Genomic DNA, 13,503 nt, shown 5'->3' on the forward strand with positions numbered 1-13,503 from the left:
GGATACCATTTGTTGTGTAATTTTTATTTGCTTTATCCTTTAAGTTGAAATATGTACCTATTTGCGAGGTTTTCTGAGCAATTATAACCATTTCAACGAGTTGATACAAAATTTATAAAACAAATGCAAATGCTTTAAAGTTAAGAATATTGATAAATGATGTATTTAAAAGTCTTGGGAGGCATTATTGCGTAAATTTCTTGTCCAGCGCGTTCTGTTTTCATTGCTTCGTTAGGATTCACTCCTTGTTAGCTTTTTAGTTTGCAGTTTTATAACTACACACCCTTATTTTTTTTATTTAAATATTTGACAAATCCATTTCAAATCAGTTAAAGTAGTAAACACAGAGATATGGAAACATCTTTGGAAACTAGGTCACTGAAGCGTTGACGCGAAAAGGCGTGTCAAAAATAAGTTGGACCGGATGTATTTGATAAAGTATTACCCGTTTGATAAGACTAAAGTTTATCACACTGATAGAATACACCACACTTATGAGATAAAAACAACTATACATCTCAGAAAAAGCAGTAACTTTGCGCACATTGTATGAATATATCTTTTACAAGACGTCGGGTTGATTTTATCGGTGAATCGTGATCGGAAAGTATTAAATAACAGATCACATATCAATTAGTGACTTTAGTCATAAATTTTACATGTATGTACATCAATTACAAACTATCACTGTATTTTTCACTTTTAACATGCGTATCGTTATACAGCAAGTGTTGCTTCAAACATTCCAAACCATAATCATTATACTGGCATAAGATTTTGAAATTATTTTAATATGTAAAATAAAATATGTTTAAACCAAGTTTGTACTGTAATAATTATGCAGGTAGATATTTAAGATTAGAAAGTATGAAACTACGAATATGTCGAAATAAGGAACTATATAATCCGTGTAATATATAGGATCTAGTCATATCCAGGAGAACCTTTCCTATATGAATATATAAAGATAGAAAGATTTCATCAACCCATAACGGTCTTGTTCCGCAACGCCTTTGCTTAAATAATATTGAATTATTTGTGTATGTTAGAATGCAAATGTAACTGTTGTACATGTAACTGTATTTGGCAGAACTTAGGATAAACATATACCTTTAGGGATTGATCAACGCTGTTTAAAACAAAGGTATATGGTACCTATTCCTTTGAAAAGAGTAAAAAGGTAGGGATTTTTTTTTCAGATACCGTTTTTTACATGTATTTCCAAAGACTTTTGCTCATCCCTATGTTAATATAAAGTGGATATACTTTTGTTTAAAATGCATAAACACTAATAAGTGATGAATCTCGACTAAGAGATGAGATATTCAGTTTGAAGTTCATGAAATAAACTTCTCTTATCAATGTTTTGATTTGTCAGATTCAAATTTTTATACATATTGCAAGAAAAAAATGAAAAACCTGCAACAGCTGCCATGCTTAACAGATTTAAATGTGACATATTAATCAAGGCATATAAAATTGCATATGTGCTCTATTTACTACTGGCAAGTTTAATACGAAAATAAGTTAATAATAATTCATGACGGTGATATCTCATATCGTTATGCATTTGTTAAATATATAAGATTGTTGAGTTTGACATAATAGTAGTTGCATATGTACACTACCTTAATCTTATATTAAAATGTATTAATTTATCTTTTTAAATTTTTTTTTCAGGTTTAAGTTGAAGTCCAAAACCAAGGCAGATTCACGCCGCTCTTGTAAGGGAAGTATAAACCAGGTCTTTGGAACCAACTTCCAAAATGGGATTCTGGGTGGTGATTACGTTGGTGTTAATTGTGCAGATAAAAGGTTTGGATTTCTACCACGAAGTGAACTATTTATATTACCCCTTGTTTTTCTCAATACCTCAGCAAAAGTAATTGAAAAAATGAGAAGAATCCTTTTCGAAATGCGAACCTCTTTAAAGATATGTTATTGGTTTTAGATGACCAACTGCAATCAATGCTAGCCCATTGTTATCGTTCAGTATTTTTTATAAATTATTTCTGCTACTAAAAAAACTTTGAAAATAAATTTTGAAATGAATTAGATATAATGCTTGTTCTTAAAATATCAATAACAGTGTTGAACTTTTATTAATGTCAAGTTATGTATTTTGACTGATGATTTGTCTGTGAATTATCATATAGTTGAGGCAGAATTCATTGTGACAATTATTGATATTGGGGAGGTAGCGGAAGGCGACACAGTCAACTTCACCTGTACATTTACTGGAACAACAACACCTACTCGCTCTTTTTTCATGATCCACCCTCATTCGGATGATGTATCTAAATATTTCGTCAACTCAACCTTGAATCCAGTAATTGAATATAATAACAACTCAAAGAACTACACAACGACTTTCACAGTGCTAAACGTCCACATGGATCGTCGATTCAATTACAAAAATTTGTTTTGCTCTTCTTTGTGGAGCGTCAAACAGAAACGATTATTGGTTTATTGTAAGTCAAAATTCTTGGTTTCGTTTCTCAAAAACGTTACTTTAACCATCAACTTAATGAATGATTGTCAATTGAAACTAACTAAATCAATATTAAGATCTTATAATGTCTGTAAAATACAAGTATAGTCTGTCCCAAGTTATTGCTTCCATCACTTTTTGATGATTTTTGATAAAAGTACACATACCTGTGAAAGAAGTAAAGTTAAAATCGATGAAATGGAAAATATCCAAGATATCCTCATTAACAAATTATCCCTTTTCACTCATAAAAGTTTACAGGAACGAAAACAAATTTCTTACGGAGATTTATAATGGGAAATGTTTACATCTTTTCTCCATTTGGAAGTACTCGGGACGCCTCGCGTAATTTTTCAACGTTATCATCCGGGCTTATTAATGGCTGATGCAATGCAAAATCTACGTAGACTTTCTATTTTGGGATGTGTATTGAAACCTGAAGCGGTAGTTTGAGCACAAAGGTATTTATTATTATCGAAATATCAAGCGAAAAGTGGTAGAAGCAAAACTTCGGGACAGAGTATAGAAATCGTCAAAATTTTGAATGAATTATTTTGAATTATCTCTATTTATTAAGAATCTATTCATGACATTGAAAATATATATAATTGTGATAATTAGTCTTAACTGTTGATAATTTAAAACCACCATTAAGCTTTAGGTGTATCCTTGTATATGTACTTAAGATGTAGCTTTGTATTACATCTGCGTAGTGAATATACGAATGTAGAAAAATTAAGCTTTTCTGCTAAATTAATGTGTTTGGGTTTCTGTGAAAAATAGAATTTCGATTATAACGCACTTTAAGGGCTTCTTCATAAAAAGTCAAAAGCAAGGTCACGGATTTTCTGTTTCACAAGTCTAAGAAACTTCACTCTAGGAAACAATTTCTAATGTACGAAATACTGCTTTGAGACAAATTTTTAAAAATCTGTAAATTTTTCTATTTTTCTTTTATTTAGATGGCCCAGACGACAGTAAAATGGAACTCTCTGGCAAAGAGACAGGAATCGAAGGAGTCTCTGTTTCATGGAAATGTGCAGTGAGCGAATCTAATCCTGCAGTCAACCTCACTTGGTACAATGGCTCCACGGAATTCACTCCTGACTCAAAACCTGTTGTCACCAGTACAGATGTAAGATTATCAATCTTATAGCTAATACTGTTGATTCCTTATAATTAATGATTAATTATCCGCGTAAAATAAAGAAGCAGATCTCCGGGTTTTAAACATTTTAAGTTTTCTTTTCGGACAGATGAACTGTGATAAAAATGTCTCGTTAGCAATTTTATATTCTCGCGATTATATGGGAAATGGTTGAGTCGTGAAATTAAGTACTCGTGTAATTTAAGGATTCTTACTTAAAGGTTTTAAGAGCGATAATTAAACACACTTTTATTTCAATGTTTCTATTTATTGTTATTTCAATTCAAAGTTTTGAAAATGTCATTCACAGTTTGATTTCCCTTATTACACGCATGTTGTGCAATATTAAATCAAACATTGAGTTTTATTAGCATAATCTGTATCAATCTCCGTAAGAGCGAGCTACCATTAAGTGTGACGTTTCTGCATGGTCTTACTTATCGCTTAATTCGATCACGTGACTTGATTCCATTCGAACACCTGATAAAAACCATGCGACACATGTTTATGAAAAGCATGTTTTAAAATTGTAATTCTGTAACATCGGCACGGCAATCGTAATCATTACTTGTTATCAGGTGTGATCAATTTCAAATTGCCGAGTAATGATTAATTTTTAGTAATTATATCGTTTTTATAAAAATTTATTGTACTCAAGTCCTGTAATCATTTTCAGGGTAACTTTAAAACCGAGCAAGAGTGGAAGTTCATCTACACTCGAGATTACACTGGGTCTAATGTCAGTTGTGTAGCCAACGGCTACAAGAATAAAAGAGTCACTAAATCTAAGCAGTTACAGGTCAATTGTAAGTTTGTATGTTACGTTATGAATAAACACTCAAGATATTCACAAGTTGTATACATGTACATGTAGAATGATTCAACAAGTATTATTGTAATTTTAATTGTTTGATAATCAAAAGATAACTACATGTCTGCATCTGTAACATTTATAAAGTTAACTTATACTGATATTTATCAGTATAAATACTAGCAATTTTGCTTAGTTTATTGGTGTGGGTTAAAGTATTAAATGATCTTGTTAAAAATAGTTGAAAGTTTGAGCAAATGTTGCATGATCAAAGCGGCTTCTAAAAATCTGAAATAGATAAAATTGATTTTTTATAGGTTGTTTACACTTTTTTTTTTAATTGAACATATTTTATTGACTAAATCAAATGGATAAGACACAAGTTCTAAAACTTAGATAGTCTTCTCCTAGTAATGAAATTTTATATTTTATATTTTTACACTAACCGTCCAATTAAAGTGGAAGCAAAGTCTTCTCAACCTTTTCCTTGAAATGAAATTAATTTATATATCGATGCGTCAATTAGTATACAAACGTAAAATGCTTAAGATGAAGAGATAGTGTGCACTTGAAATTATTTTGGAATATCATTACAACAAAACGCGTTTGAAAATGTTTGGTCTCTCTGGTTAATGAGCGCCAGCTACATTTACTCCCAAAATCAAAACTAAGCTATACAAGCGGTGAAATCACCCACTGCATCTTTGATGGATTAATAAATGGTTATGTTTTGTTAAAAATTAATTGAAAAATAAATTCATTATGGTAAACGATCAACAACAACGTCATTGCATTGTTTTATTATTGTTTAATTGATACACAGGTTCGTAGTGTGAAGGAAGTAATTCAGTTACCAATATACAACGTCTATTAAAATACTAGATATTGTCCAAACAAGCCTAAACTGTTATCTTGTAAATCATTTTATTAGAGGTCTATGATGTCATCAACACTATTTTATAATTAGCAGTTGGACATATTTAAAATTTCCTTACATGCAGTTGCTCCAGAGCTAGAAGTCAAGGGAAAGAACTTATACCTCATAGATAAGAACACAATGAAGTGTTATATTGATGAGGGGGCCACTTTGAATCTGACCTGTAGGATGGTGGCAGCCAGTCCCATGACCAGTGCAGAGTGGGAAAGAAGAGGTACTGCAACGTTACAAAAGATCTCGCTGCTTGATAATACTAAAAGAAAGGTTTAAAACTACATACTGCCAATCAGTTTACCCAGAGAAAAAAAACACTCTTACTTCTTCACTCAGTATTAAAGCATTCACTGACTGTGTATATAATTCTTCTTTGTATTTTCTTTTCTTTTTTCATATTTCCATGAGTCATTACTGTTAATTATTCTGAACTCACTAAACAGATGTGTTAATTCTCTTTTATTTGGGTCAACGTAAGGCTAAATTGTTGTAATAAGTGTCGCTTTTGAGAAACAAAAAATCGTTAGGGAGGAAACCATAACTTCAGATGATCGCCTTTTCCGTCAATTAAATAGTATAAATACCCTGAAAGTTACACAAATAGGGATAAAATATTTATTACATTAAAAAATAAATAACTAAAAAACATTTTATGGTGTTTTTTTTAATTAATTACATGTAATTGATTTTGAACAATGTGAATAAGGATTTATGTACTTATACCAGACTTTCTCGTGTTGTTGTTTAGGGGAGTAACTTGGTTTGTGAGCTTTCTATTCAAAGTCATCAAATCATTTTTACAAAAATATATTTTGTTGTTTTCAGATAATATGTAATCATATACTGGGTAAAGCCGTTTACCGAAAAGAGAAACAAGCTAATCAGAAATTCACTACTGTAATGAAAAAAAAACCCTGAGAGTATCAATCAAAGAACTGAAGTACTGAGGGGAGTTGAGTTTATCGAATATCATTTATTTTAAAATCAACTTATTTTGCGTGGCAATTAGTTTCTAGTCTGCATTTGAATTGCGCACTTTTTTATAATATGAATTTTTAGACTTTTCAAACAAGAATTTCGAGAAACCAAATATGAATCAGGTTGTGTAGTATTTAAAGATAGATTTCAAACTATGTATTAGTAATTGAAACAATTCTAAAAATTGTATGGGTCCAAGCACTATTGATATCGAACTTTTGTCTCGTTCAACCAGACGCTCGGCTGTCTACGTTAATCTCCGAAAACCAAGAGAGACTATCTGCTTGTCGGAAATTTACGGAGACAGCCGAGCGTTTGGTTGAACGAGACTATATTAAACTCTGGCGTAGGAATACATGAGACTACAAAAATATCTAATTTTTTTGATATTATATAAAATCTGAGTATTTTCCAAGTGTTTATAGATAAGTTTTCTTGAAAAACAATGCTTCAGCTTACATTACATCGAATTTTTCTATTATTTTCAAGAACTAAGTCTTGTCAGCGGTGATGATTTGTGATTTGGTCCAAACACTGTTTCACTTTCGGTTTGCCGGAGTAACTGTATAGGTGAGTTGATTAAAATCAACTCCTAAAAAACCCTGAAGAAACCCTGAGTGGCACTGAGGAAACCCTGAGTGGCCCTGAGATTTGCACTGAGGGTGTCGAGGAAGCCCTGAGGGACCCTGACCTCAGGGCCATTGCATCAGGGTTTCCTCAGGGTTTTTTTTTTATAGCATCAGGGTTTTTTTTTCATTACAGTGGTGAAAGGAAATAAATCACTCATTAGAACACAAAAAGTTTCATAAACCAGTCTGTACCAAAATTAATCATTTTCCAGGTGTTATCAGCTGGATTAATTTGTACAATATACCTAAAACTTATTTATTTATTCATCATTCATTGTTCCTTTCACATTTCGGCAAGTTTGAAGCAAATTGTTCAGGTTAAAAAAAGATTTTTATAAAGTTTTCTCAATGAGTAATGACCTTTTAAAAGTATTTACTAAATGCAATAAATTGTAAACAATTGCATGGATGTCAAGATATTATATTGAAATATTTCATAAACGGTGTTGATGAACTTTTTCAAGTTTATATCATTTATAATAATGATTCTTTTTTAAATTCATTTCAGGAACTGACCAATTAGTAATTACGAACGTTCCAAAACGGTTAGGATCTGAAATGTTTAATTGTAAAGCTCAAAACTCGGTGGACAGTACCTACCTTCGTGTCAGATTTGTTGTACAGTGTATGCATCATTTCTTGATTCATTGAAAACTATACTTTATATACCAATTAAGTTAAAGTAATGGGACTTAACATATTGATCTTAATTTGTTTAATCAGATGTTGTAATTATTTGTATCATTAAAAAATTTCTTGAAATAATTCAAATCTATGAATTCAATTTTATATTGTCGTGACTTTAAACATATTTATAAATGATTCAATATTAATGAAAAAATATCTAAATTGTTTTAATAGACGGACCGGAATTTTCCAATATATTAGACAAATCAGCGAATGAAGGAGACAATATTACCCTTAATGGTAATATATTAAATGCAAATCCATTACCTGTGAAAATTACTTGGAGAAAAGTGGGAAGTGCAAAGGTCTTGTCTACGAATTTGAAGCTAAGTCTCCAAAACATAAGAAGAGAACAAGCAGGGGTGTATGTCGTGGAAGCCACAAGTCTGAGGATGAGAGAGAACAACACGACTGAAGAAGTCACAGGAAACACCACTGTGAATGTGGTAGTCAAATGTATGTCTATAATTATAGTTTAATGTTGTAATGTTTGAAATCATACTTTAGAAATGTATCATATAACAAAGTATGTCTATACTTGAGGCTTTGAGTATTATGAGGTGATAATTTCGGTCGGGGCGTGGTCAAATCCAATAAAGCATGAAGGGCTGTATGATAGATTTGGCCACGCTCCGACCGAAATTATCACCTCATAATATTCAGAGAATGATTCCTTATAACTTTATTTTATTTCCAATTTGTACACTTTAAAACAACATTATTTAAAACCACTTTTTTTAGGTAGCATATGCTATGTATAACTACGAAGCGCAGCCAGTAGCTTTCTCGCCCATTTTGTGTCACTCCTGTTTTATGAAGTTATTAGGTTTAAGGGCTCAAAATTGATTCGAAATGTTATCACAGACAAAGATAGTTGGAAATGTTAATATAGTTTAATGTTGTAATGTTTGAAATCATAGAAATGTATCATATAACAAAGTATATAAAGTACATATATCTATGCTATTCAATGTGCATTGTAAACGTTTTCATGATATGGCATTATATCAGACTAAATACAAACACTGAGTCGTTCTTTATGAATTGACGTAATTTTTAATTTGATTAATTCATAAAGATATCGTTGATATATAATAAATCGAACAAGGAGTCTATTAAGATATGTAACTCCCCAACTTAGATTAACTTTACACGCTATTATAACAATTGCTGATTTGATAGATTTGACCACGCTCCGACCGAAATTATCACCTCATAATATTCAGAGAACTTTACACGCTCTTAAAACAATTGCTGTATCATGATCTCTAATTAAAAGTTAACTGAGATTGTTAGTGTAAATAATGCATTTCGCTAAGAAAATTTAAATTGTAATGTCGAAGTAATTACAATGTTACAAACAACAAGAAGACGAGTTATGTTTTAAGCTATACACGCAATAAATTGCGGTAATTTTGAATGACGGGGAAAGTGCATGTGCTTGATTACTTATAAAAGGTTCCATTGTACTGTTAATTACAATGCTCAATTCGATTACGTTACAAAGATATCAATTTTTCAACAATAAAATAAATATTTCCTGCCAGGGAAGTAATGCCAACCTATCACGTGATATCGACAGCTAATTATAGACTATCATACAAACATTGAAGAAAGGTCAACATCTTTATAATTGTTACAGTTTCACGAAGAAAAGGGTGTTAATTTTTCAGTCGAGCGTAAATTTGCCCAATATGGGAGTACGAAAAAAAAAACACTTTTGCGAGTGTTTGGGCATGTACATTGTGTATATAGGCCAACTTCTCTTTAACAATGACGTAGGCCTACGTGTTTTCCCTAAAGGCGATTTTTTTAGCTCGCGTGGGTGTTATCCTATCTAGACATGCTAAAGTAAGGGTATCGTGAATGATAAACGCTTTACACTCATACTAGCTTCGTGTGTATATTTCAAAATTCTAATTCTAATTTCAAAAACAACTGTTAAGCATGTACAAAAAAAATCGAGACGATAAGAATAATAAGGCAAAAAAATATTTTTTTTAACTGTTACCCGATTTCCCGCGGACATACGCAATGGCTCTTCCTTCATAAATATTTATTAAAAAGCATTACTTACCTTGCAGATAAATAAACAACTCAATTTCATTTCTTTTTAAACGAGATGGAATCTCCACCGTTGTAATTTACAGAATAAATGTAACTTTTATCAGTGAAGAAAACACATGCGTTTTCACTGTCATTTCAAAGTTGACGCAAAGTATATCGTGTTCATCTTAAAAATTCAAATATAAACGTACAGTGACTTAGCAGAGAACGATTTCAACTGTTCAACATCTGGTAAATCTCGCACTTTAACTGCTTACTCAATGAACTCGGGTAATAATGATAATATATATCATAATACTTACATTTTACATACTGGAATCTGATTGGTTTAGACGCAGTTTATAATCCGTTCTAGGCCTATTGCCCTCAGCGTTAACAACGGATAACACAATGAGTTGTCACAGGCGCTTAAGCTGTGCGCGTACGGTTCGCCGTAGAATTCACGTGTCTTCTAAAGATGTCAGTACTGCGGGTTTTTGGGGTTTTTGTTGTTGTTTTTTTTTAAAGTAAAACATTAAGTGTGATAAAAAAAAAAGGACTGCAATACGAGGACCATATGCACGTGTTTCCAAAGAAAAAGTGAAAGCCTTTAGATTTTCAAAGATTCCACCGACTCTAGCTGCCTGCTTTTAACCACTAAATGTACGTTGTATTACGTATATATACATATATTGCCCTGACTTTTATCTTAGAATTTAAAGGGTTCATACTTCTTAAATACTGTAATTATGATCTATATCAATGAAGATTGCATGTACATGTATAGTATCAGGCATTCGGCGAATTCTACTATTTGCGCACACATTACGCTCCGCACTACTTTTGTTAACTACTAGTATGCAGCGACAGCTTTGTATAAATTAATTTCATATTTTGATGCATTTTTCTTGTGATATTTTAACTTTTATACAGTGACATAATTATTCAATCATCTATTATATACAGTCACATAATTATTCAATCATACATAAATGCTTAAATATTTTTAATCAGGAAGCACTCTCGCCTCGCCTAATAGAAAAGTAAAGTTAAGCTACAGTGTTTTTTGAAAACAACAAAACATTGCAAATTATGCTATTTGATGCCTGTTGTAGTTTCGCCATAACCGTCATTATTTCATAATAATGACCGTTTATATAACATGCCGATAATTTCTTTAAAAGGAATTCTTTGTTTCTGTACTGTTTACCGAAAACTTTTCAATTACAGCGCCTTTGAACTTTAAAGTGTGCATATGACATGGAATCCCAATCCCGATTCAGATAAACATGTGCTAGTCTGGTTCCCTGAGCTACCCATTACGCACAGGAACCAGGCTAGCTCATGCGCAGGCTGAATTTTCCCCATAGCGTCCTTTTTAACCTCGCTTATATACTTTCTGCGTGGACCTCAGGCAATAAAAAGTGCTTCGATCGCGTTCGTTGACAATGGTTTTCTCGTGGGTGTCAATTTCAACTGATACCCACCTAAACAAGCATAACAGTATTTATTTAATATTGAAAATTTTATTATATAATAGTTTCTTTTCATTATTGTTTCAAATAATGTGAATGTGTATGAATTATTGTTGTAATTTTCTGTATTTTGGTCATTTATCAGAACTGCAGTACTTTGATCAGTACGTGCATGGGTTGACATTGCATATGATATCGGACATTTACGAAGTAGATACTAGTACATCGACACACCGTATTGTTGACATTTACATAACTAAGCTTTAACTCTAGTTTAATGCTAATATTTTACTACACTCTGTTTCATTAGAATAATCTACGGTAACTGCCTCGGAACAGGTCTTCACCACTGTTAAATTGCCCCCCAAATACCCGTAATCAGAGACATAAATAACAATTGTTACTAGTATTCATGTCTCTGCCGCAGTGTAGCAGAAAATTGCAGAATCCCTCCCAAACGATTTTGGGGGAAATTAATCAAGTTGCATTGAAAATAACAGTCAAATAATTCATAACAAACCGTTTTGAGGCTCTCAATACCTTTCATCTAAAAATTTAATTCTATTATTGAAGAATTCAACACTTTTCCCCAACGTTTTTACTCGTTTCAAATTAACACACAATGTAAACATTCGAAATTATCGGGATTTTTCATAGTAAATGCACTGTGTTAGAGTTATCTCCTTTGTTTTCTTACAATGGAGAAGCGCCAATGAAAATTTACACATATTTGTATTTATCGTTTCTGAGTTTATCCATGCAAATGTGATATTGTGGAAACATAAACTAAGGCATCCAGTGTGATTTAGCGTGAATGTAATGCGCATGCACAAGATTGTAAATCCCAAAAAAATCCAGATGATTTCCGAAATTTTTGGAGGATTTTTCGTTGTCTATTAATTAACGAAAGTTGATTGAGAAAAAATAAAAACAAAATGGTAATCTTCAAGTACCAATGAGCCAAAAGTCGAATCTATATACCCTCTGATCAAGACCAAAAATTGACGTTTAGGACTGGTGTTATATATGGTAAATTAAGGTAGCTCTAGTAAACCTGAGTGTGTTAACTTATTTTCTAACAGATGGGCCTGGAGACTCCGTTAAGCTGTCTCCAAACTTAACAACGTTAGAAGTGGACGCTGGAGAGCCCGTACCGCCCGTTACTTGCTCCGCCGACTGTCACCCTGCCTGTCATTACGCGTGGTATCGGTACTACAGGACGAATATACGCATCAGAATTACGTCCACTGCCGTTCTAAAACTCGGCAATGCGTCATCTACCGATGTTGGAATTTACATGTGTGAGGCAGAAGCATATGTCATAGGAAAATATTTAGGAGCAAATGTGACCTTTGAGCTGCGTGTGAAATGTAAGCCAAAATTGAAATTTAATTTGGAAGACGTTCTTATGAACATATACATGTAACTGGTAATGCAAAAATTTTTGTTGTTTTACAATAATTAAAAATTTGGATATTTATATATTTCAGGTATTGACATTTTTTTTTAATGTGTCTTTACACTCACACACACACACACACACACACACACACACACACACACACATACTTGCATTATGCCGAAACTCACTACATCAGACTTTACACCTGAAATTCACTACACTATGTTCTAGTTGTGCTATTCAATATATATTAATATTTTTAAGTAATATAAGACATCTTTTTACTATTCTGCTATTTGAAATAGGCAAAATCTCTTTGTAAAAGTTTATGATTTTATACCTGATAGTCACTACATGAGGTCACATGACTCATTGTGAATACACACCAGAAACTCACTACAGTGTGTATTTCTTCCTAATTTACCCCAAAGTCAATACATCTAGCTAGTCATGTGATCGATTGAAGATTCAAAGGAAATTTACCACATAAACCATTTATTACTGAACACACACAGAGAGAGAGAGAGAGAGAGAGAGAGAGAGAGAGAGAGAGAGAGAGAGAGAGAGATCTAATAATTTCAGCAAGCTGCAAAACGAATTATTCTAATACTAATTCTAATACTCAGGCTAATCTAATCAATTCATTATGGTATACTCAAGATGCATATATTGTCAAATTTGTGGAGAACAATATATACTAAGTGAATTCTGGATAAATAAAATTAGACTGCATTTCACACTTTTCTCCACATATGCACGTTTTCTATTTAAACTACATTATATTTAGCACCAGACCCTACTTCGATACAAAGAATCTTATGTTAATTACATATATAATTCAATTATGTAAATTCATTCAACATTTTATGTTATAAGTATTGTAATTTGAAACATATACGAGACAGT

At 32.1% G+C, this 13,503-nt stretch overlaps 1 protein-coding gene across 1 annotated transcript in view; it reads left to right on the plus strand.

Moving 5' to 3' along the window:
* Positions 1 to 1,008: 1,008 nt before the first annotated feature.
* Positions 1,009 to 13,503, plus strand: part of LOC105317327 (contactin-2) — a 37,762-nt gene continuing 25,267 nt past the window's right edge. Inside the window, exons 1-9 of the mRNA XM_066075908.1 lie at positions 1,009 to 1,144; positions 1,681 to 1,815; positions 2,157 to 2,471; positions 3,454 to 3,626; positions 4,315 to 4,444; positions 5,451 to 5,600; positions 7,496 to 7,612; positions 7,849 to 8,130; positions 12,278 to 12,565. Of these exons, the coding sequence (XP_065931980.1) occupies positions 1,767 to 1,815; positions 2,157 to 2,471; positions 3,454 to 3,626; positions 4,315 to 4,444; positions 5,451 to 5,600; positions 7,496 to 7,612; positions 7,849 to 8,130; positions 12,278 to 12,565 (1,504 nt within the window). The 5' untranslated portion in view covers positions 1,009 to 1,144; positions 1,681 to 1,766. The remainder of the gene's footprint in view (positions 1,145 to 1,680; positions 1,816 to 2,156; positions 2,472 to 3,453; positions 3,627 to 4,314; positions 4,445 to 5,450; positions 5,601 to 7,495; positions 7,613 to 7,848; positions 8,131 to 12,277; positions 12,566 to 13,503) is intronic.

This window comes from Magallana gigas, chromosome 2 (assembly GCF_963853765.1).
Source record: "Magallana gigas chromosome 2, xbMagGiga1.1, whole genome shotgun sequence".
Classification (NCBI taxonomy): domain Eukaryota; kingdom Metazoa; phylum Mollusca; class Bivalvia; order Ostreida; family Ostreidae; genus Magallana; species Magallana gigas.